Source organism: Aotus nancymaae, unplaced genomic scaffold (genome assembly GCF_030222135.1).
Source record: "Aotus nancymaae isolate 86718 unplaced genomic scaffold, 86718_ANA_hifiasm-v0.15.2.pri h1tg000041l, whole genome shotgun sequence".
NCBI classification, from domain to species: domain Eukaryota; kingdom Metazoa; phylum Chordata; class Mammalia; order Primates; family Aotidae; genus Aotus; species Aotus nancymaae.
In genome coordinates, this window is record NW_026988455.1 from 15,954,268 (window position 1) to 15,978,039 (window position 23,772).

The window sequence follows — 23,772 nt, forward strand, 5'->3', positions numbered from 1 at the left end:
CTCCTTCTAGAGCTAAGGTAATGCCAGTGTTTGCTTTGATGTAGCTCCCCAACCCTGCTTAACATGTTTGGGGAAGAATAGATGTATCGTGTCTCATACTGTGGGAGTAACAGTTTCTTAGTGTGGACCAAAGGCTATATTCAGAAACACCTGGGATGCTTGTTAAGGAAGGGGATTCTCAGACTCAAAGACACAGAATCCTCAGAGCAGGCTGGAAATTTGCTTATTTTATTTTTTTGAGATGGAGTCTCATTCTCTCGCCCAGGCTGGAGTGCAGTGACGTGATCTTGGTTCACTGCAACCTCTGCCTCCCAGGTTAGCAATTCTCATGCTTCAGCCTCCAAAGTAGCTGAGATTACAGGCATGCACCACTATGCCCAATTTTTTGTAGTTTTAATAGAGATGAGGTTTTGCCACCTTGCCCAGGCTGGTCTCAAATTCTTGAGCTGAGGTGATCTGCCCACCTTGGTCTTCCAAAGTGCCAGGATTACAGGTATGAGCCACCATATCTGGCTGCAATTTGCATTTTCTACTTGCTTCCTCTAGGAATTCTTAAAGATGCTGTGAAGGGAAGGCTTATACAAAAGCACCATAAAAATGAAAGTAATTCTACTTGCAGCAAGCTCCTTCCCAAAAAATCTAGCAGGATTTGAAGAAAGGTTACATTTGGTCATTATTTCCTTTGAAGGAGAAAGTTTTCTTTTGTGATTCCATCTGCAAAGATCGTCAGATATCGGCAGTATTTCAGTACTGCCAAAATCAGGGATAAAATTGTTCTGCCAAGTATTGACAGCTTACAAGGAAAGGGCTCAGTGCTTCATTTATTTTAGAGACCAGTGCTAGATAGTGTTCCTAGTAAGTTTCTCCAGAAGCACACTTCCTCCCCCTTAGTGAGACATTTAGTTGTCAGTTTAGTTGTAATAGTGTCAGGACAAGTTGTCAGTTTTTCTTTTTCCTTTTCTTTTCAAAAGAGATGGGGGTCTCACTACATTGCCCAGGCTGGTCTCAAATTCCTGGACTAGAGCAATCCTCCTGCCTCAGCCTCTGTCTCGGTAGCTGGGATTACAGGTGTGAGCTACCACACCTGGCTTAGTTTTACTTTTCTAATGTTAGACTCTCAAAAGTCCCACCTTTCCATTCCTGTTGTCTTGAGGGGGATCCCAGCCATCAGTGGCTCAACCTCCAAGCCAAGGTTTCTGGGAAATTGGCTCTTCGTCACTTAAAGGTTTAAGCTTTTTTTTTTTTTTTTAAATGAGACAGCGTCTCACTCTATCATCCAGGCTGGAGTGCAGTGGCACAGTCATGGCTTATTGGAGCTTTGACTTCCTGGGGGCAAGGTGATTCTCCTGTCTCAGCCCCCCAAGTTGCTGCCACTACAGTGCATGCACACCTGGCTAATTTTTGTATTTTTTGTAGAGATGGGGTCTTGCTATATTTCCCAGGCTTGCCTCAAACTCCTGGTCTTGAGTCATCTGCCTGCTTCAGCCTCCCAAAGTGCTAAGATTACAGGTGTGAGCCACTGCACCCGCCCTAGGACTTCTCTTAAGCCTGAAAATAAGATGAGGAGTTGCCAACCCCATGCTGGCCTAACTTGGGGACTTTGCCCAAGCCTTCTGTCACAAATCCCTTTATGGTTTGTGCCTCAAACTGCAGTTGTACCGATGGGATAATCAGTCTTGTTTATACAGTGTACCAGGATCCCAAGATAAAAGACATTCTAAGTGCCTACTGTGATTAGAGCAAACAAGGTACCAGCTAGCATTCATTACCTAGAGGTTAGATACATATCATGTGAGACCTTACTCAATAAAACAAGCACTCATTTTCTTTTTCAAAATCCAGCATGAGAAATCAGAAGGGCAGCATGCAGACCAGGGGTTCATTTGCTCATTCATTTGCATTCATGACTTTCCTTTGTTAGATGGAATAAAGAAAATTCCCAGGCCCACAAACCACCAGAGATACCTGATTTGCTCAAAAGGCAGGTCCTGTCCATAGAGGCATACCATGCACAGCTCTACCTCTCTACACACACACTCACACTCTTCTGCTTTATTATGCCATTTTGGATCTGTAGGAACTTGGGCTTGAACAGCAGCATGATCCGAAATTTAGCATGAATCTCAGAGCTAGCAGGTATATCCTGGGAAGGTCATGCCCCCTGGGTGGCTGTGACCTCACTTTCACAGTTTGTGCAGAGGAAGCTCCTCCTTGTGGTCCTCGGAGAGCTGGTCTGTTGCTGGCCAGATTTGCCAGCACAGCTCTCACAGCCCCTGAAGTTTTCCTCCAAAAGGTTCAGATCTTCACTCTGTGAAATACTTCATAATGAAATACCTATGGGAAAAGGCTATTCTCTGGCCTCTTTCCTGAGCTCAATAATGTTTAATTTTTAAAAGGAGGAAGGGAGGGAAAGAAAAGTCTTTGTGATATTTCTCCAATGCACTTGGCTCTCACAGATGGCCTTGGTCAAAATTCACCAGCAAATGTGCCAAAACACCTCGTTTAAATTCTGGCTGTTGGGCTGCTGTTTTTAATGAGATGGTCCCATTTTCCTTTGCTGTTTAAAAAGAATTTGAGGCCAAGTGTGGTGGCTCATGCCTGTAATCCCAGCACTTTGGGATGCTGAGGTGGGAGGATCACCTGAGGTCAGGAGTTCGAGGCCAGCCTGGTGAAACCCCATCATCATCTCCACTAAAGATACAACAATTAGCTGGGCATGGTGGTGCACACCTGTATTCCCAGCTACTTAGGAGGCAGGAGAATTGCTTGAACCCAGGAGGCGGAGGTTGCAGTGAGCCGACATTGCACCACTGCACTCCAGCCTGGGCAACAAAGCAAAACTCCGTCTCAAAGGAAAAAAATAAAAAACAGGTGCTGCTGTGTGGCCAGCAGTACCCTGAAATAAAAAGTCTGCCCGACTTTATCTCTCCATTCTTGTCACTACAAGTTTCACGCAGTCACCCAGCAGTTGGCCTCAGTCAAGAACGCTTTTGCACCTAAAAGAACCAACTAGGGCTCCCCTTGGAGATTACCTGTTGGAAGAGCAAGAGCGCTTTGCTTAAGGAGTTCTCAAATTTCAGCTTCCCGATTTGCAATCCAAGTCAGGAGCCAAGCTGTGAAGTGGACAAGTGCCCTCGGACGATGCTGTCTCCCTGCTGGAGCCTGTGACCAGTGGACTGGCACGCTCGTCCTCCCTGCTCAATCCATCAGCGTGTGCTGCCACTGCTGTAAGCCGATGGGCTTGAGCGGACAGCTGCCAGAGATCAATCAGGGACACAGAACAGAGCTTAATGAAATTTTATTTTGAAAAGATGGCAAGAGTCTAAGGCACTTCAAACATTTAAATACATATAGGACCAAAGTAAATGCGACACGGCATAAAGGAATCCATAAATACAAGAGAACTACACTGTTTATCTAGAGGCAAATACAGAGCCAATTCCTCTAACACAATCCAACCTTTATCATTAGAGTTGTGCAGTTATTAATACAATATGATAATGTTACATGTAGTTCTTCATGTCTTTAGTATGGAATATAAAAGTTGAAAATACTGTGTCAATTTCATATAGATATCCTTTTTTATAAAAAGTCATATTACATCTACCTAGATAAAACCAAATGAAAATACTGTGTTTTCTAAGTTTTATACTTTTTGAGAGTTTTGTCTAGCCCAGGCCCAAGTTACGGATGATCAAATTCATCTCAACTTCCTTATTTTAAAATAATAAAAGGCAAAAGGAAAAACTATGCTGGAATGAGATTTTGGAAGAGCTTTCTAATGGTTCCACATTTAGTAAATATAAATATTAGTGGAAAAATTTTATAACATAGCAATGAGAACCTGACACTTCTTTGTGGGAGTGGCGAGAACAAAAGGGGCTCCTGCTGATCAGGTCAGAATTTCCTATGACTGTACATAACGGAGCAGATACTCAACAGCAACAGAGACTGGGTTAAAGTGTGTCCTACACAGAGAGAAGATGGCCAGAAAGGTGGCGCGTGTGCCCAGGCCAGCAGTCTCTGCGCTGTGGAAGCTTCAGCCTTTAGCCCTGGGCTTTATGCTTCTGTTTGCTGGTGAGCTCAGGCACAGTACACATACATTCAGTATCTGTCACCCCAACAGGAACAATTAGCAGCTTAATGGTGGCATGTAAATGAAGGGCTATTTGCATACAATCAGTCAAATGAACCTCGGTGGGTGGGACCAGGAGACGTCTTCCTTCCAAGTCTAGGGGTGCCCTAGAGACCAGGAAAGGAAAAAAACTGGGGGTTAATAAGTGATCTCAGGCAGATGTGTGCCCTGTGATATTGGATCTTGGCCCCCCACAGCCAACAACCAGCTGTGAGCTGGAGCCAGGAGAGCTCTGGCTGAGAACAGGACAGGTGTCCACAGCAGCAGGCATAGCTCCAAGGCCAGCTGGGCTCAGCAGTGCTATGTCCAGCTGTCCTGGGAAGTCACCTTCCCACTCAGTGAACTGTGGACTACAGGCTGCCTGCCATCTGCTTTAGGAACGATGCCAGAACCATGGTGAAATATCCCCACGGGCTCAGGGGGTGCATCTGGATAATTCTGTACAGAATTAAAACCTCTGGACAGCTGTGAGAGCATCTGTCTTGCAAGAACAAGCAAGGCCCAGTCTCTACTTAAACAGTTCTCCTGCCCTTTGTGGTGGGGCAGAAAGAAAGGGTGAACTGTTAAGCTCCAGACTAAAACTTCCATTTTCTGAATCAACATAAAATCTGTCAATTCCTGGAGGAAGGGGGTCCACCAGTCTGGTAGATTTCAGCCTGTTTACAAATGCCAAATGCACAACACTGACCGGAGACTGGGCTTTTGAAAAGTTGACGTGGGCATACAGAAGAACCGCGATGTCCTTGTGTCCCGCTTCCAGGGCGATCGAGAGCGCAGTGCTGCCGTCCTTAAGATGGAAAGAATAAGCCATGTTGGGTTTCTCAAGCCTCCAGACAGCCGGAGAAGGTAAGAGAACAAAACCACATCCAGTAATCGGCAAGATTCCCCAAATAGCCCTATTCCTTTGGTCCTCTGGGAAACTTTTTCAAGACCTTTAAGTGTGAAGGCCTGAGGATGTGAAGATGAATGAGGCAAGCCTCCACCCTCCAGAGGTCCCACTTAAGAGGATTAGTTTATTCAACCATTCTGCTCACCAGGAGGGGCAGGCAGAAGATGAGGATAGAAACAGTTTTTTTTTCTTATAATTATGAATGACCAGGCAAGCACCAGTAGTGTGTTTGGAAGCTCTGCAATTTGCCAAAGATCTCTTAGCTTTCCTCTTAGAGAGAGCACTATTACCTTAAAGCCCTAACCACCTCTGTTTAAGGCTACAATTAACATCTGTAAGCATGCAGCAACTTGCATAGATGTATCTTACGGAAATAAGAGGGGAACCACTACATCTGAGAAAGAAATGCTTCATTTAAGTGCTTGAATTTCAGGGATTCAGATGGATATAAAGGAGCATCAAGGTAAACAACAGCATAATTTGTTTTCTGTCTAGTCTTTTTTTTTTTTTTGTGACAGGGTCTCTGTCCTCTAGGCTGCAGTGCAGTAGCAGGATTAGAGATCACCGTAGCCTTGACCTCCAGGGCTCAAGTGATCCTCCCACCTCAACCTCGAAGGTAGCTAGACTATAGGATTGCACCACCACACCTGGATAATTTTTTTTTTTTTTTTTTTTTTTTAAAGATGAGAGTCTCACTATGTTGCCCAGGCTGCTCTCAAACTCCTGGGCTCAAGCAATCCTGCCTCAGCCTCTCAGAGGGATGGGATTACAGGAGTGAGCCACCGTACCTAGCCTATCTAGTCCTGGTCAGCAACAGCAGGACCCCCATCGCACGGTTAATATAAACTCTTCTGGAAGAAAGAAGTCAGAAGCTCTCCTTCCCATAGAGGGGAAGAAGGGAATCTTGGTACAGCTGCAGCTCCCGTATACTCCTGTGGAGGTGGCTGAGTGCGAAGCTAGTCAGTCTCTCATGCCAGTGAAAACCTCTGCTGGTTTGCTCTCCCTGCTGGCTTGGGCCCGGGGGGATCTGACATACAAAGGATATTTTCCCTAACTTTTTGGTGTTTTGAGCTGAAGGAAGCTCTGATCCAAACCTGTGATCCATAAACTTTCAAAAACAGAACTAAGGCCTTTAAACCATCCGACCAGTTCCCACACCATCCACCACTCCTCTGCTGTGGCCTGGAGACACCCAGAAGTACCCTCTTCACTGGTTTCCTGGTCAAGGAGTTATCTGGAAATGTGGACAGCCTGGGAACTGGGAGAGGAAAGCAGAGTGATGCTGATAGGACAGACTGAGCAGACACGGGAAAATGTACTTAAGCCCAGATACTCTGCATGGCCTGGTTTAAGTGGTGCCACAAGCTACTCACTTTGATGGGCCAGAGTGGATCACCTGCCTTCACTTTGGGTGGGAAAGGCTGGCTGTAGTAGGAACTGGTTTTAGTCACCTTGTAACCCCAGCCTCTAATGACTAATAATCCAGATTTCCAAGTGGACTGGGGCCCTGGCTCTTTCTTAGTGGACCCGTCGGAAGTCACCTACACTGAATTTGATTCTGCAGCGCAAATCCATCGCTTCCCCTTTAACAGAGTGGCTCTTGGACATGCCCATTAAATCACTGTCATTGTATGAATTTTGGGGTGGGGCCTATATATTGTTCTGCTTTGGGCACTAGTTTGAGAGTAGTTAGTTTGTATACAGTAAGTTTAGCCAAGCCTGGCTGTGAAGGGAGGGCACCTGGATGGTGACACAAATCCACAAGGAGAATAGAGGAGGATTTGCTCACCCGTGGCCAAACAGCACTCCCAGACCTCCCGCCCGGAGTCCCCCAAACCCCTGGCTTGGAGTCCCAATGGAGACAGCTTACATTGTCCTCCAGGTGACCGTTGCAGCCTGGCTGGGCCAGCAGCAGCTTGACAATCTCCACGTGCCCGTGCTCACTGGCACACATGAGGGCCGTGGAGCCCTCGTCATCCTGGATGTTGACATCAGCCCCGCAGGCCAGCAGGCCTTTCACCATGTCTATCCGCCCGTGACTGACCGCCAGCATGAGGGCCGTTTGTCCTGCCTACGGGAAGAGATGACAGGGACTTCAGAAATACAAACTGAGTTGGCAGCGGTGGCCCCTCATGGGGCTGTGCTAGGGAAAGAACTGGCTTGGAACTTCTTGGGGTGAGTGGTGGTAAGCAGGGGGAAACCAGCTTCGCATGAGCTAAGGAAGGGCACAAAGGAAGGAGCCAATTTCACTTGAGCATCAAGGACCTGTCTCAGTATAGCGAGGGGCTGGAAGTTCAGAGGTGTTTAAAAGTGAAGCTGTGAACACATCTGGATCTGGGACACTGCTTGCTATAAAGACACTGCAACATGGAGAAAGGAAGCAACGGTCACCAGGTATATGATGGGGATGCCCCATCATTTATATGTAGGGACACTAACAGCATTTCCATGCAAATGAAGGAAAGAAAGGCAAAGGAGGGAAAAGTTTCCAGTGTGAAATTTAAGCCCAGATTTCACTGGTGTGTTTGGTCAGCAAGCAGTGCGTGGACTCAGGGAAGGCCTGCAAACAAATGCACCATGGTGGGAGTGTGGCATCTATGCCTGCTCTGCCAGAGTGGCCACTGCAGTCCTGTCTGTTGCCTGTGGGTCAGGGGTGCCTTCCTGAGCACAGGAACCAAGCGTGCTAACCTGACTGGCTTTGGCATTTACATCCCCGCAGCCAAAGAGTTCCTCCACGACCCGCATGTCTTTTTCTGCTTCCACAGCGGCAAGGGCTGCCAGCATGATGGGGGTATAGCCTGCCTTGTTCTGGTGATCCACGTTACACACATCTGCAAAAAAGAAACAAAGTCTCTTAGGAAGCAGCCCCTTCTAACAGCAGCGGCTTATAGAGCCACTGAAGGGATGGTGTTTACAGGAGCGCAGTGAAATGGCACTAGGTGGCTGGAGACCAAGAGTGACTTATAAGGAAATGTGAGAGAGGTTTTCATACCAAACCAAAAACTTTTTTTTTTCCTATGCAGGAGACCTGAAGCAATGGTAACCTACAGCGTTTTTTGTTTTTGTTTTTGAGACAAGAGTCTTGCTCTGTTGCTCTGGCTGGAGTGCAGCGGCACAATCTCAGCTCACTGCAACCTCCGCCTCCTGGGTTCAAGTGATTCTCCTGTCTGAGCCTCCTGAGTAGCTGGGACTACAGGTGCCCACCACTATGCCTGGCCTACAGCATGTCTTATTGGCAACTGCTGGCTGAAATGCAATGGCTTAGAAGTCTGGGCGGTTGTTCTAATGGCTGCTCTTGAGAATAAACAATCACGTGGGATCTAGGCACTCAGCTGTGTTTAGGAACCCACTGCTCTGAAGTGAAGCAGGCAGTGAGATACTCATGAAAGAAGGGTTTGCAAAGGCTTATGTATGGAACACTGGACAGGGTGGCACCTACTTATCCAAACCCTACTCATTCTGAGACCCTGAATTTACTACTCTGGCCTGTCCAGGGTCCTGAGAAGCAGAATTCCAATCATACAACATCTAGCTCTAGAATTTATGGTCTGAGAGCAAATGCAGTTAAGTACCTTTAACAGATTTAATGAACCAGACTTTTTCTATTCCTGTAATTCTTAAGGAGTCTTCAGTGATTAGCCTTCAGGCATTTAAAAGTTCCTTCAGCCCCTTCTCTGAAATGACCGGAATGGTGAGTGTTAGAAAGCAGCTTTTATGTGGGACCAAATATGAAGTTAAAATGTTTAGAATGTTTCTATCATTAAGGAGAAGATAAGGTACCATGAACATTTTCCTTCAGATCCCAAACAACTCCATACTAAGGACATAGTGGTATTTTTAAAAGTGCATGTTTTTATGCAGAAAATAAAGGCCCTGTGGTGGAGAAGCGGATGAGTTCGTGTGTGCTTCGGAGCCCCTGAGCATATGGGACTTTGCTCTGCATAGATGTGGAAGCATTCTAGAACTACAACTTACAGAACCAGAATATCAGCCTAGAAGGATGAGCAGTAAAAATTAATAAAGAAAAGTGATTAACCAGCTGGGCGCAGTGGCTCACGCCTATTATCACAGCACTTTGGGAGACTGAGGTGGGCAGATCACCTGAGGTCAGGAGTTTGAAACCAGCCTGACCAACATGGAGAAACCTCAGTCTCTACTAAAAAAAAAAATATTAGCCAGGTGTGGTGGTACATGCCTGTAATCTCACCTACTCAGGAGGCTGAGGCAGGAGAATTGCTTGAACCCGGGAGACGGAGGTTGTGGTGAGCCGAGACCGCGCTATTGCACTCCAGCTTGGGCAACAAGAGCGAAACTTGGTCTCAAAAAAAAGAAAAGTGATTAACCAAAACCATCCAACAATGGAATTAAAATGATTTGTCAAGATATTTTATCTACTTCTAAAGGTGTCCTAAGTTGTTCCTGTCAGGAGTGATACTGAAATTGTGTTTTGGCTTCCCTGGATATTATCCACTTCTGTTTAAACAATCACTCTGGCTGACAGTATCACCAGCTCTGTTTATAGTCTGGAAGGCCTGAAGAGGAGCAGCTTGAAATTCCTTTCTGTAAGATAGAAACATTTATACCCTAACATGGCTCCAAAAATACGGAACAATGAAACTTTAAGAGAAAAGAAGGATAAATCTTGAATTTTTTCTCTGCATCAATTCCAAGTTCCCAAAACAGAGCAGAAGAGATTGGGTAGTGGATGAAGAGATGATTTTGGAAAATTGGACAGTTTTACTGCATATTCTTAGTCATATTCATAGTCAGGTGTTTCCATTGTATCCTCATTAATGAGACTGAGGTACTGTGAATTCTCTGTCACAGCCTAGAAATAAAAGTAAAAATATGTATTACAAAAATTGAAAGATTTGGGGACAATGTGTGGCACTGGGCTGTTCCATGTGAACAAGAATTTGAAAGTTCACAATTTCTCGAGGGGACCATCTGTGTCTGTGTCACCCCCTCACTTCATGTCTAAGATGTCCACTGGCTCTATTCTGGGATGGCAAGTTTTTACTCTATTATGGTTGAGATATAAGAATCATATGTCCTTTGCTCTATGCTGCTTCCCCAATAACAGTGTTTTTTTTGGTGAGAATGGTCATCATTTGACCATAATCTGTTACGGTGGCTTTGCTTAGCCTCATCTAGACTAACCATACACTTCTGCAAGGACAGCAGTTGTGGAGTATGGACGAAGTGAGTAGGCCTCAAGCACCAAGGCTGTAAGCAGCACTCTGCCTCCTGAGCGCAAACCAGTCAAGCCTGCGTGATGGAGCTCAGGAGGCAACGTGAGTCATGCTTCTTACCAGGGATACACCTCTCACTTGAATACAGCAAGAATATCCTCAAAACCTCCTATCAAAACAGATGTGGAATCTGTGTCACCCACTTTTGTTTAAATTTCAAGCCTCTTATGAATGACTCAAGAATATTCTTGCTATGTCATGTGGAAAAGCAATAAAAAGGATTTTAGCATGGTCAGAGAAATCAGGAGCGGCTCAACCAGGTTCTGACATGAGCCACAACCCAAGTGCTGCTAGAGAAGAGACGGGGTGGAGGGGCAGCCAACATACCGGCGTCCAACAGCAGCTTCACTATCTCAAAGTTGGAGTGGGACACGCTGTAATGGAGGGCTGTGTTGCCATTGCCGTCTGCCAAGTTGATGACGTAGCGGAGGACATCTGGGGAGATGGCCTCAAAAGCAGCGATGTAGTCCCCCACCATGGCTGGAATGGCTGACTTCTGACTGGACACGCGGAACCATTCATGCTGGAGGGTGTTCAGACAGAACCTCTGCCAAAACACCAAGTGGCCATTAGTTCTTCTATTTATAGACCGTTCGAGACCTAGTTAAGAGTGCAAGTAACCTGTCCTTTTATAGTCAAAGTATATGCAGTTAGAATCTGCTCTCAAAAACAAGACCCACAGCCCTAAGAGAAGCTTTAAACAGCAAACTGGGACATCCCTGATTTTAAACCACACGTAGATGCTAATGTCTGTAAAGGAGGCCAGATAGCACTATGTAGAAGCAGATGCTCTGGAGCCAGATCACTGAGGTTCAAAAGCAGGCTCTGCTACCTAAAAGCTTTATGACCCTAGGGAAGTTATTCTGCCTCAGTTTCCTCATCTGAAAAATGGAGATAATATGGTCCTTTCATAGTTTTTTGTGATAAGAATGAAACACTTAGGCTTGGCTCAATTTACTATCAAACTATTAGTATTATGAAATCATACTGGCCTTGCAAACAATTTTCATAAAAATCAGGAAGAAATTAACAGGCCTACACTGAATTATGCTACTTGCTTCCTACCCAGACCAACCTCACCTCCTTCAACTCCTCAGCACAGCAGTAGGTTGGGAGATGGTAAGTGTATAGCTAACCCAATTCCCACCTCAATCCCAAACTGTTCAACCATGGAAGGGAAAATAAAATGAAGTTAGTTCCGGATGGGCTTCCTTTTTCTCATCAGCTCTACTCTGACTTCCTGAGGCTGTGGACACATGAACATGGCACTTGCTCTGTGGGTGATCAAGTCAAACCTGGATACGTGAGGCTCAGTGGAGACTGAGAATAGTCAGTGCTGGTGATGAGGATGACTACAATGCCTTTTCAATGGGCCTTCTTTCCTCTGAGTTTAATATTCATTTCTGCTTTGCTTACTCTTTAAACGTTTAAAAGTAAAGAAAGCCTGTTTGACATGTCAAAAGCACCAGAAGCCAGTAAGTCCTCTTTCTGTAGAAAAGGTAGAGCTGGGATTATAGACCTCCCATCTCTCTATCATCCTACTACGGATTATTTAGTTTTAACCATTTCAATCACATTTTGGGACACTTGAAAAGGGTCCTTTTGTTCCTGTATTTTATTCATTCAGATTCCTCTTTCTTTGAAGTTGTCACACAGAAGGAAAATTATGTCTTCTGGTTGTCCTAACTCTATTACTGCTAAATAACTGGTACCCTGACATGATTATCTAGTCCTGGCACTATGTTTACTCACTTGTCCACTACTTTAAACCACACAATACTTTCACACAAAATAAACACTCGATTAACAAAAAAATCGGGCCGGGTGTGGTGGCTCCTGCCTGTAATCCCAGCACTTTGGGAGGCCGAGGAGGGTGGATCAAGAAGTCAAGAGTTCGAGACCTGCCTGACCAACCTGGTGAAACCTCATCTCTACTAAAGATACAAAAATTAGCTGGGTGTGGTGGCGCACGCCTGTAATCCCAGCTACTTAGAAGGCTGAGACAGGAGAATCACTTGAACCCAGGAGGTGGAGGTTGCAGTGAGCCAAGATTGCACCACTACATTCCAGCCTGAGTGATAAAGCAAGACTCTGTCTCCAACGAGGGGCAAAAAAAAAAAGTACCCATCAGTGTGTGCATGACACCATGCTCGGCAATTTGGAGGATGCAGGAATACAAAATCCTTACCAAATACCACGTAACCTAGAATCTGGAGAATGGGGAAAGAAAGAGTACGCTATGGCTATAAAATCTGGGGTTGTAAAGCACCAGTTTTAAGTTTAGGTTAAACCTGATGGGAAATATTGATACTTTAGTGACATTTCCTGGTTTTACCACTCGTGACCAAGATACAGCCTGGCATTTTTATGAATACAGATTCATGAATTTCAACACGTAGTTCTATGTTTCCCCTTGACTAGGAATTTGAGAGAGGGTATCACTCTGTCTCCCAGGCTGGAGTGCAGTGGCATGATCATGGCTCACTGCAACCTCCCAAGTAGCTAGGACAATGGGTCCATGCCTGGCTAATTTTTGCATTTTCTGTAGAGACGGATTTGCCATGTTGCCCAGGCTGGTCTCAAACTGAACTCCTGGGCTCAAGTGATCCACCTGCCTTGGCTTCCCAAAGTGCTAGGATTACAGGTGTGAGCCACTGTGCCTGGCCTTGACCAGGAATTTTATTTAGTACAGCTGGCCCTCTGTAGCCACAGGTTGCAAAGCTATAGTTCAACCACCTGCAGAGTGAAAATATTTGAAAAATGAAAAATATAAAACAATAACAGTATAACTTATTTATATAGCATTTACATTGTATTAGTGTTTTTTTTTTTTTTTTTTTTTCCGACAGTCTTGCTCTGTCACCCAGGCTGGAGTGCAATGGTGCAGTCTTGACTCACTGCAACCACTGCCTCCTGGGTTCAAGCAATTCTCTAGCCTCAGCCTCCCAAGTAGCTGGGATTACAGGTGTGCACCACTATGCCCGGCTAATTTTTTGTATTTTTAGTAGAGACAGGGTTTCACCATGTTGGCTAGGCTAGTCTCAAACTCCTGACCTCAACTGACCGGCTCGCCCTAGCCTCCCCGAAGCGTTGGGATTATAGGCATTAGCCACTGCACCCCTTCCTCTGTATTAGGTATTAAAATATACAGCAGGATTTAAAGTGTATGCATAAGTTATATGCAAATACTACACAATTTTACATAAGGGACTTGAGCCTCTGTGCATTCTGGTATCCTTAGGGGATCCTACATTATCTCAATGCACTAAAGACAGAGCTATCGACCAGTGGGTTAGTCTTGCCTATAAAAGAACATGCACATAAAAACTTCAACACATGAGAATGTGTCATACTTGGCCATGGTGTCAGATTAGCCATTGGCATAGAAATACTTATGTGTCCTATGTTGTACCATTCATGATCACTAAGGCAACTACAAACACTGCTGTTTGCCCTGAATCTCTTAGATTGCGAGGAGATGACAAGTGCAGTTATTTTTGTTTAAAAACAGTGGCCGCCTGCATTTCACATCAGAGCATAACATACAGTTTTGTAACTGAAAGGAATGCTGACCTTGGCCCAGATAGATAGGTTTCTTTTAAAAACTTAACCTAACTTAAAAATATTCTTGGATGCTGCTCCCTGGATCTTAACATTCTACGAATAGAAGTGAAATATGTAGAAAGATGACGACTGACTGCAATTAGCCCTCTGCAAGTGTATGCCTCACAGATGCCTCCACCCTAAGAAAAGTACAGGGTGGGTGAGGGATGTCCAAAGTTGGGCCTCAAGGAAGCACTGGCAGTGTGATCCAAGGAGCAAGACCGCATGACGTTTACCCAGCCCACTCATGCTGGAAACAGTTCAGGAGAAGACCATGGAAGCTACAACTCAGGGGCAGCCTACAGCTGGCCGTGACCCCGAGCCCACTCATGCACTTTGTATGGGGATGGTGTCTGAGGGTCAGACTCACCATATCTTTGCTGGTCAGAGCTTTGGGGTCATTTATATTATTTTTCAGTAAGTTGCATGCAGACAACATCTTTTCACTTAATTCATATCTGAAAGGGAAAAAAAGAGAACTTACAATTGGTTACAAGAGGAAAGTCATTTTTATTTCAAGATATATATACATATATTTTTTCTTTTGAGACAGGGTCTTGCTCTGTTGCCCAGGCTGGAGTGCTGTGGCCTGATCTCGGCTCACTGCAACCTCCGCCTCCCAGATTTAAGCAATCCTACTGCCTCAGCCTCCCTAGTAGCTGAGACTACATGTGTGCACCACCTGATCCAACTAATTTTTATATTTTTAGTAGAGATGGGGTTTCACTCTGTTGGCCAGGCTGGTCTTGGACTCCTGACCTTGGGTGATCTACCTGCCTTGGCCTCCCAGAGTGCTGGGATTAGAGGTGTGGGCCACTGTGCCCAGCCTCAATCCTGTTTTTTCAAAAGGCAAGTGGCCCCAGGCCTAGGCAGGTGGTTATGGCACAAGGTACTCGGGTGGAGGCAGCACAGGCATCCTCAGGTGTCCAGGGATCAGGTCTACTGTGCAGAGCCGACACCTCCAACCAGAGACTTTTGGCTTGACCAATTTGGCCTTTATGACATTCTGGAATAACATTTGGAGATTCTCCTGATTTTTTTTTGAGACAGCGTCTCACTCTGTTGCCCAGGCTGGAGTGCAGTGGTGCAATCATGGCTCACTGCAGTTTTGCTGTACCAGGCGCAAGCAATCTCCCTACGTCAGCCTCCCAAGTAGCTGGGATTACAGGTCTGTGCCATCACATCTGGCTAATTTTTTTTTGTATTATTTGTAGAGACAGGGTTTCACCATGTTGCCCAGGCTGGTCTCGAACTCTTGGGCTCAAGTGATCTGCCTGCCTGCCTGAGCCTCCCAAACTATTGGGATTATGGGTGTGAGCCACTGTGCCCAGTCTGTTCTAAAAATATTTTTACTCTTAAGGAGGTTGAAGAAGGTCCAAATTGTTTTCTTGAGACAGGGTCTCGCTCTGTCATCCAGGCTAGAGTGCACTGGCATGATCGTAGCTCACTGCAGCCTCAACCTCCATGGTTCAAGTGATCTTCCCAACATAGCCTCTTGAGTAGCTGGTGTGTGCCATCTGGAGGCAATTTTTTGATTTTTTGTAGGGATGAGGTCTCACTATGTTGGCCAGGCTAGTCTCAAACTCCTTTGCTCAAGCAATCCTCCTGCCTAGACCTTCCACAAATTACCATATATCCATTATGCTGACCAGTAAACCACACATCTGAACCCATACTTGATGAATCAAGAAGTGTTTAACTCATATGAAAAATTAAGCATAAAAATCAGATGACTACTATCACACTAGTCTTTAAGTAAAATTAAAAAAAATGACATATGGTATATAAATTTCATCTCAAAGCTGTTAAAAGAAAAAAAACCCAGCCGTCTGAAACACTTGGAAATATAAGCTAAAAACACTTACCTTGTGTTAATGCAGTTAAACTTTCATTTGCAAAATTAAATAGAGGTAAGTTTTCTGAAATGTTCTATTTATATTTCACATAGTGAAAAACCATACTGAAGTTTCCATCTTTTCTGTTCTCTATTTTATAAGTATCAAATCCTTATCTGCTAATAATCTTGAAAACTTATATTTTTAGGCACATGTGTCAGCCAACCAGAGTGTTGATATTTTATTTCAGCGACTCTATGAAATACCCAAATCCATTCTTGTGTTTCTGACCACTCAATGTGTAACAAAATATAGACACATAAGTGATATACATCACCTTTACAGTAAATGTGATCTTTGGCTGAGGCCAAACAACTGTTCCTCAATCACACAATGATCCTGTCATGATGATACACCTCTATCAAGATAAATGGCTAAAGATAAAATCTGAAATCTTAAAGTATGCTGGCCACCAAAAAATTAAAATACGTTTTTAAATGTAAGGTAAGGTGTTCAAACAATGGAAGTTTTAGTGAATTGTGGTTCCATATGTTAAATTATATAGCAGAGTTAAGGTTTCAGAAAACAAGGGTGATTAGGTATCAAGCCATTCTCTTTTTCTACCATAAGAGATCTAAGAGTTGCCATACTCTGCACTTATATATATTAGTATCTCAAGATGTGCATATCTCTGAGGAACAGATAAAAGAAACAAATACATGTAATTGCAAAAGCTCTGAACTGGCCAACTCTTATTGCCAAAGTACATTAAATGTGGGAGGGGCAAGGGAGGGAAGGGGAATGTACCACACCTCTCTCTGATTTCCACCTTCTCAGGTTCACATTCTTGAACCTGCATTTCATCTTCCACCCTGGCAGACTTGAAACCTTCAATATTAACTGCATGGTGCCCTTGTGCCATTCCCCGAGTGTCTTCATCCTCCTCCTCTTCCTCCTCTTCTTCAAGAGGATACTCAATGACATCACACTCGTCATCTGACTCGGAAGAAGAGCTTTCATCTGAGCTGGAATCATCACTTGAAGTTGTTTCATACCTAGGTGGCAATTGGGATTTCAGGAGATGCAAGGTGTGCCCACAAAGACCCAGTGATAGAAATTTCTATGAAGGGATTTGCTAACTGGCTCCAGAAATTTCGCTAGTGGTTTTAGATCCTGCACTTAGAAGTTCAAAGTAAGGTCTATTTAAATGCCTGGTGGTTTTGAATGAATTCTAACTTAAAAGGGACAACCTGATTGCCAATTGGCATCATATAACACTTATTAAAGAAAAATAATGGCATCTCTGGCTTAGTATAAATCACGAGAAAATGTACTTTAAAATGTACTTTATGTAAAAGAGATCTGTAATTGTTAATTTTTTATTCCCCCACATTTCTTCCTATTTCATCCTATTAATTTCCCCAGTATCAAGGTGAATAGATTACATAAGTAATCAATAGTTTTTCTGGTGTATGCTCTCCAAAATCTCCTGGCCATATCACTGAATAAAACTTAAGATTTGGAAAACAGGTACTGTAATGTTAAACCTTGATGGTATGGTTTGCCATAATCATTATCTTAACTAACTTTGTACTATTTCTTTCTTGGGGGTGACCATGTATCAATCAATTCATTGCTTTGATTCAATTGTAGGAGGCCAAAGAGGCCTAACTATTTACATGGGCCAATGGAAAGAAGGAACAAATGATAAACATTCTATTCAGAAAGCAAATTGGTGATGTGATTATCAATTGTGAAAAGCCCTACAATTTGGCTTGTGAACATAGAGAGCTAAGCAAAAGAACCCATTCTGAAGGAGTAGATGACTATCGTTGGCCCAGAGAGTGATGCGTTCAGTCTTTTTCTGCTCAATTCTGAGTTCTTATATAGTTGTCCAACACAGTGCAGGAACCCTGCTGCCTGCTGTGTTCCTTGAAGACTATTTCTTTCAGATCAGAGGTGAGGAGATGTAAACTGCTCAGCTTCATCAGGTATCCTTAAGAGAGTGACAAATTCTTAAAGACAGCAAGAGGAGGAGAGAAAAGAAGCCCAAATGCACCTTTCTCAGGAGGGAATCTTCCATCACCGTGCTGTGGCTGCTTCCCCGACTAGGCACCTTGAAATGTGACTTAGATAGGCAGGAGTCAAAGGAGACCGACAACGTTAGCCTCTAGAACCAGCATCTTTCCTTACCCTCCATTAATGCCAACAAACTGAAGATTCTTTTTCGTGCCATTTGAATCTTTGTTACCATCTTTCTTCTTCATGATGGACTTCAGTGTACTTTCATTGTTTGTACATGCTGTGGAAAGAAAAGTCAATCAAGGCGATCAAAATGAAAGCTCATATCCATACAGTTAAATGAATAAGTAATCTTTTTTCCTGTATAATTTTTTCCCTCATGCATGTAAATGTAGATCTTGGCATATATATGTGAGAAGTTTGCACAGAATTCACTGGGAAAGTGTGTGCATGCAAAGAAAATAATTCAAAGTTCTATTAACAATATTCTTCACAGGGGAAAAAAATTAACTAGTACTTCCAGACATAACAAAGCCAGTGAAAAATGACATTTGTATCTGGCTTATTGCTTATAAAGTGATGTCGTGTCTCTTTTGAGCCTCAAGGACCATTTAGGCACTAAATAGGGATTATTATTTTTCTTCAGCTAAGATAATGTGGAAAAATTTATGCCTGCCAGAATGTGAATAAAATGCTGTTTAAAATATTTAACAATTTGTAATATCAGGTAAGCTTTCTTTGGTAATTTTTTTGAGACAGGGTCTCTTTCTGTTGCCCAGCCTGGAGTGCAGTGGAGTGATCTCAGCTCACTGCAACTTCCACCTCCCAGGTTCAAGTGATTCTTCCACCTCAGCCTCAAGAGTAGCTGGGACTACAGGTGCACATCACCATGCACAGCTGATTTTTGTATTTTTAGTAGAGACGGGGTTTTACCATGTTGGCCAGGCTGGTCTCGAACTCCTGGCCTCAAGTGATCTGCCTGCCTTGGCCTCCCAGAGTGCTGGGATTACAGGTGTGAGCCACCATGCCTTGCCTCTTTGGTAACCTTAATATAAGAATATTCTGGGCCTACCTTCCAAACAACATTATCTTTCTTCCAGGTCCATTTAAAAGGTACATTGACATTAAACTGGAATGCCGGCAATGTTGGTCCTAGAATCCTGATGCCAATGACTGTCAGTGAGAAAAGTTACCGTAGAGGCCAGCGGCGATCTGGTCGTCTGTCAGGTTCACTGGAGACAGCGTACCTTCCTGAGTGGGGAAGGCATCCAGGCTGCTGACTGGCTTTCCTTCTGAGGTCCCCACTTCTTGCTCAGGCTGGGATGTCTGGGAGCTTAAGGGACTTCCTGACTGAAGGCCTCCACACTTACAAGTATATCCCAAATTATTGTCTATCAGGAAAAAGAAAGGTACAGAGTGTGGTAGGACTGAAAAAGCAGGCTTAAGGAAAAAAAAAAAAAACAACTCTTGCAATTCGTAATTTAAAATGGGACTATTATCCCAGCCACCAAAACTCAAAAACCCCCTTTGACTCTTCACCTTTCCTGATTTCATTAGCATGGGCAGGCTGCCGAGCCTCGCCATCCTAACTCCTTAGCACCTCTTCTTTTCTGTTTTGGCGGCTACCACCGTAGCCTTAGTTTCTAGCCATGAAAGTAGCATCCTTACTGCCCCTTTGCCATCACTATTTCCCCTCTGGCACAATGCTACAGAGTATTACTCCAGCCAGCTCCAATGGCATCGTTATTCTAGCCAAAACAAAATGTGACAATGCCTAAAAAGTACCCACTGCTCAGGAAATGTAGTCCACACTGCATAGCCAGAGATTCTAATCCATCCATAATTTGGCACCGGCTGACCTCTCCAACTTCATTTCCCACTCCTCCTGTCATCTTTACTGGGACAGGGACTGCATCCCATTAAGTGCCAGCACTTGCTGGATAGAGATGCGGGTCTCTTATTTCCTGGCAGCATGCCTCAGCTTATGCCCTTCTACCTGGAATATCTTTCTTCCCCATCTTCATACAGCTGCGCCCTCCCCTCACTGCCTCTCCAGAGTCTTCCCTGACCTCCTTCACTTGCAACAATGTTCCTTGCATTGAACTCTCACAGCCCATCTTCTCCTGGGATCTGTGATACAAGGTACAAGATGATTTGTATGATGGTTTTAGACCCCCTTCTAGACAGTAAATAGTTTGAGGGCATCAAACAGTTCTGATCAACTTTGTTTCTCTTACCAAATCTACTAGAATGCTTTTGTATATGTTAGCAAATATATGTATAGTTCACTGACTGAAACAGAAAATCTGGATTCAATATTTTGTAATTTTCATATACAGATATGTCAATGAAAAGAGTCAAACTTTGTAAAAAAAAAAAAAAAAAAAGAGGTTTACTCTGAGCCAAATATGAGTGACCAAGGCCAAAAGCACAATCACGTGAGGTCCTGAGAACATGTGCCCAAAGTGACTGGGTTACAGCTTAATTTTATAAATTTTAGGGAACTAGAAGTTACAGGCAGACACCAATCAATACATGTAAGGTGCACAGTGGTTTAGTCTAGAAAGGTGGAAGAACTCAAAGAAGTGAGAGTGGGGCTTCCAGGTCTTGCATGGATCAAACATATTCTGATTGGCAGTTGGTTGAAAAAGTTAACTTACTGTCTAAAGGCCTAGAATCAACAGAAAGGAGCATCTGGGTTAAGATAAGGGGTTGTGAAGACCAAGGCTCTTATTATGCAGATGAAGCAGGAGTCTACATAGATGGCAAATGTCTCTTATTAGACCTAAATAGGTACCAGACTCTTAATTTCTCCTGGATCAGGAAAAGACCTGGACAGGTAAGGGGATTCTCTACAGAATGTGGATATTCCCCACAAGAGACAACCTTGCAAGGCCATTTCAAAATACATCAACAAGGCTGGGAGTGGTGGTTCATGCCTGTAATCCCAGCACTTTGGAGAGCCGAGGCAGGCAGATCACCTGAGGTCAGGAGTTCAAGACCAGCCTGGTCAACATGATGAAACCCTGTCTCTACTAAAAATATAAAAATTAGCCAGGTGTGGCGGTGGGTGACTGTAATCTCAGCTACTCGGAAGGCTGAGGCAGGAGAATCGCTTGAACCTGAGAGGTAGAGGTGGAGGTTGCAGTGCCAAGATTGTGCCACTGCACTCCAGCCTGGGCAAAAGAGTGACACAGTAAGACTCCGTATCAAAAAAAACAAAACAAACAAAGAATACAGCAAAGAAATATATTTTAGGGTAAAATACTTTAATTTCTTTTAGGGCCTGCTATCTGTCATGTGATGCTATACTAGAGTCAGTTTGGAATTTATCTTATTGCTATAAAGAGTCTGTTTTATCACTCCTAAGATTTCTGTTTTAATGTTAATGCTGGTCAGTGGTGACTGAATTCCAAAGGTAGGGTATAATGAGGCATGTTTGACACTTCCTTCCCATCATGGCCTGAACTAGTTTTTCAGGTTTACTGTGGAATCCCCTGGCCAAGAGGAGGGATCTATTCAGTTGGTTAGGGGGCTTAGAATTTTATTTTTGGTTTACAGATATATCATAGAATTTTCAATGCCGGTGATACGAAAAATGTTTGTAATATATGGCTAACTGAAAAAAGCAGATAATAAAATTCCACGTATTGTGTGATCCTGTTACAATACATTACCCCCCCCCACACACATATATACTAAAAATTATCTGAAAGACTATGTGCTAATTGAAACAGCTATGATAGTTTTAATTTTTCCCTGGATTAGGTTGGGTGCGGTGGCTCATGCCTGTAATGCCAGCACTTTGGGAGCTGAGGCAGGTGGATTACTTCAGGTCAGCAGTTTGAGACCCGTCTGGCCAACATGGTGAAACTCCATCTCTACAAAAATACAAAAATTAGCTGGGCATGGTGATGCGAGCCTGTAATCCAAGCTGCTTGGGAGGCTGAGGCAGGAGAATCACTTGAACCTGGGAGGCAGAGGTTGCAGTAAGCTCAGATAGTGTCACTGCACTCCCAACTGGGTGACAGAGCGAGACTCCGTCTCAAAAAAAAAAAAAAAAAAAATTCCCTAGCTTTGCCATTTTTCCTATAGTGAATATGGGTTAACTATGTTCAGAATCACTTTTAATAATGAAAAATTATTTGACTTAATAACTGTCTAAAAATTTTATCCTAAGGATGTACAAAAAGATACAGAAGGCTATTGTTTCCATGTTTAAAACAGTAAAAAGAGGGCCGGGCACAGTGGCTCACACCTGTAATCCCAGCACTTTGGGAGGCGGAGGCTGGTGGATCACCTGAGGTCAGGAGTTCGAGACAAGCCTGGCTAACATGGTGAAACCCCGTTTCTACTAAAAATACAAAAAATTAGCTGGGCATGGTGGCATGTGCCTGTAATCCCAGTGACTTGGAAGGCTGAGGCAGGAGAATCGCTTGAACCTGGGAGGCAGAGGTTGCAGTGAGCCGAAATCATGCCATTGCACTCCAGCCTGGGCAAGAGCGAAACTTGGTCTCAATAAAAAACCAAAAAACAAAACAAAACAAAACAAAAGCAGTAAAAGAGGAGGATAGTGCCTATAAAAAACTAGCATATAAGCCCTGGTGTATATATATGTGTGTGTGTGTGTGTGTGTGTGTGTACACACACACACACACAAAGGAATTCTATACAGCCATTACAAATGTTGATGCAAGAGGATATTTATTAACATACAAAGATGAGCATCATGTGCATTAAACATAGGTCATACGAGCCAGGCGTGGTGGCTCATGCCTACAATCCCAGCACTTTGGGAGGCTGAGGCGGGTGGATCACCTAAGGTCAGGTGTTGAGACCAGCCTGGCCAATGTGGTGAAACCCTGTCTCTACTAAAAATACAAAAATTAGCTGGGTGTGATGGTTGGCACTTCTAATCCCAGCTACTAGGGAGGCTAAGGCAAAAGAATTGCTTGAACACAGGAGTTGGACTTTGCAGGGAGCCGATATCGCACCATTGCACTCCAGCCTGGGCAACAAGAGCAAAATTCCATCTCAAAAAAAAAGTTATACAATAGTATGGAGAAAATAAACCTACTCTGGTAAATGATTTGCTTTTAATTTTTATTGAGACAGAGTCTTGAGCTGTTGCCCAGGCTGGAGTGCAGTGGTACTATCTCAGCTCACTGCAACCTCTGCCTTCTTGGTTCAAGAGATTCTTGTGCCACCATGCCTTGCAAATTTTTGTATTTTTAGAGATGGGGTTTCACCCTGTTGGCCAGGCTGGTCTTGAGCTTGTGACCTGAGGTGATCCACCTGCCTTGACCTCCCAAAGTGTTGGGATTATAGGCATGAGCCAATGCGCCTGGCCTTATTTTTTAATTTTTGTCTCAGTTCAAGTTTTTTTGAGATGGAGTCTCACTCTGTTGCCAGGCTACAGTGCAGTGGCACGATCTTGGCTCACCGCAACCTCCGCCTTCCGGGTTCAAGCAATTCTCCTGCCTCAGCCTCCCAAGTAGCTGGGGCTACAGGCACATGCCATCATGCCTGGCTAATTTTTGTATTTTTAGTAGAGACTTAGTTTCACCATGTTGGCCAGGTTGGACTTGAACTCCTGACCTCAGGTGATCCACCCGCCTCGGCCTCCCAAATTGCTGGGGTTACAGGCGTCAGACACGGCGTGCAGCCTCTCAGTTCAAGTTTAACAGAAACTAGAAAAGATCAGTGGGCTGATGCCCTTTAACTATACAACACACAAATCATCAGCCTGCGCCACAACACAGCTCAGGCCATTCCCACGAAGGGAACAATGGCTGGGCTCTCCACCCGCTGTATAAAAGGCCTGCCTTATAACACACCAGAATTCACCTGAATCTGAAGTCTTATGTTTTACTCATAGGGGAAAAAAATACAAAAGGGGTTTTGTTCTCACTGCTGCCTTCTGGCACCAGAAAATAATTATACTTACATATATGTATTAGAAAAATCATGGAAGGATATGCAGGAAACCCATTTAACACTGCTTTGCTGGCTGGGCGTGGTGGCTCACGCCTGTAA

The 23,772-nt window shown here is 44.1% G+C and overlaps 1 protein-coding gene across 22 annotated transcripts in view; it reads right to left on the reverse strand.

The window, feature by feature from the left end:
• Window positions 1-3,282: 3,282 nt before the first annotated feature.
• The window catches only part of KANK1 (KN motif and ankyrin repeat domains 1), a 187,345-nt gene continuing 166,855 nt past the window's right edge, over window positions 3,283-23,772 (reverse strand). For 9 of the 22 annotated variants that reach the window (XM_064361496.1, XM_064361498.1, XM_012461972.2 and 6 more), the window contains 9 exons: window positions 18,930-19,127; window positions 17,908-18,016; window positions 16,527-16,769; window positions 14,250-14,337; window positions 10,604-10,823; window positions 7,713-7,855; window positions 6,895-7,095; window positions 4,824-4,922; window positions 3,283-4,242 (listed from right to left, as the gene is read on the reverse strand). In XM_064361496.1, the coding sequence (XP_064217566.1) occupies window positions 4,180-4,242; window positions 4,824-4,922; window positions 6,895-7,095; window positions 7,713-7,855; window positions 10,604-10,823; window positions 14,250-14,337; window positions 16,527-16,769; window positions 17,908-18,016; window positions 18,930-19,127 (1,364 nt within the window). In that variant the 3' untranslated portion in view covers window positions 3,283-4,179. The remainder of the gene's footprint in view (window positions 4,243-4,823; window positions 4,923-6,894; window positions 7,096-7,712; window positions 7,856-10,603; window positions 10,824-14,249; window positions 14,338-16,526; window positions 16,770-17,907; window positions 18,017-18,929; window positions 19,128-23,772) is intronic. The other 13 variants (XM_064361499.1, XM_012461973.2, XM_064361512.1 and 10 more) reach the window with 4 other exon arrangements.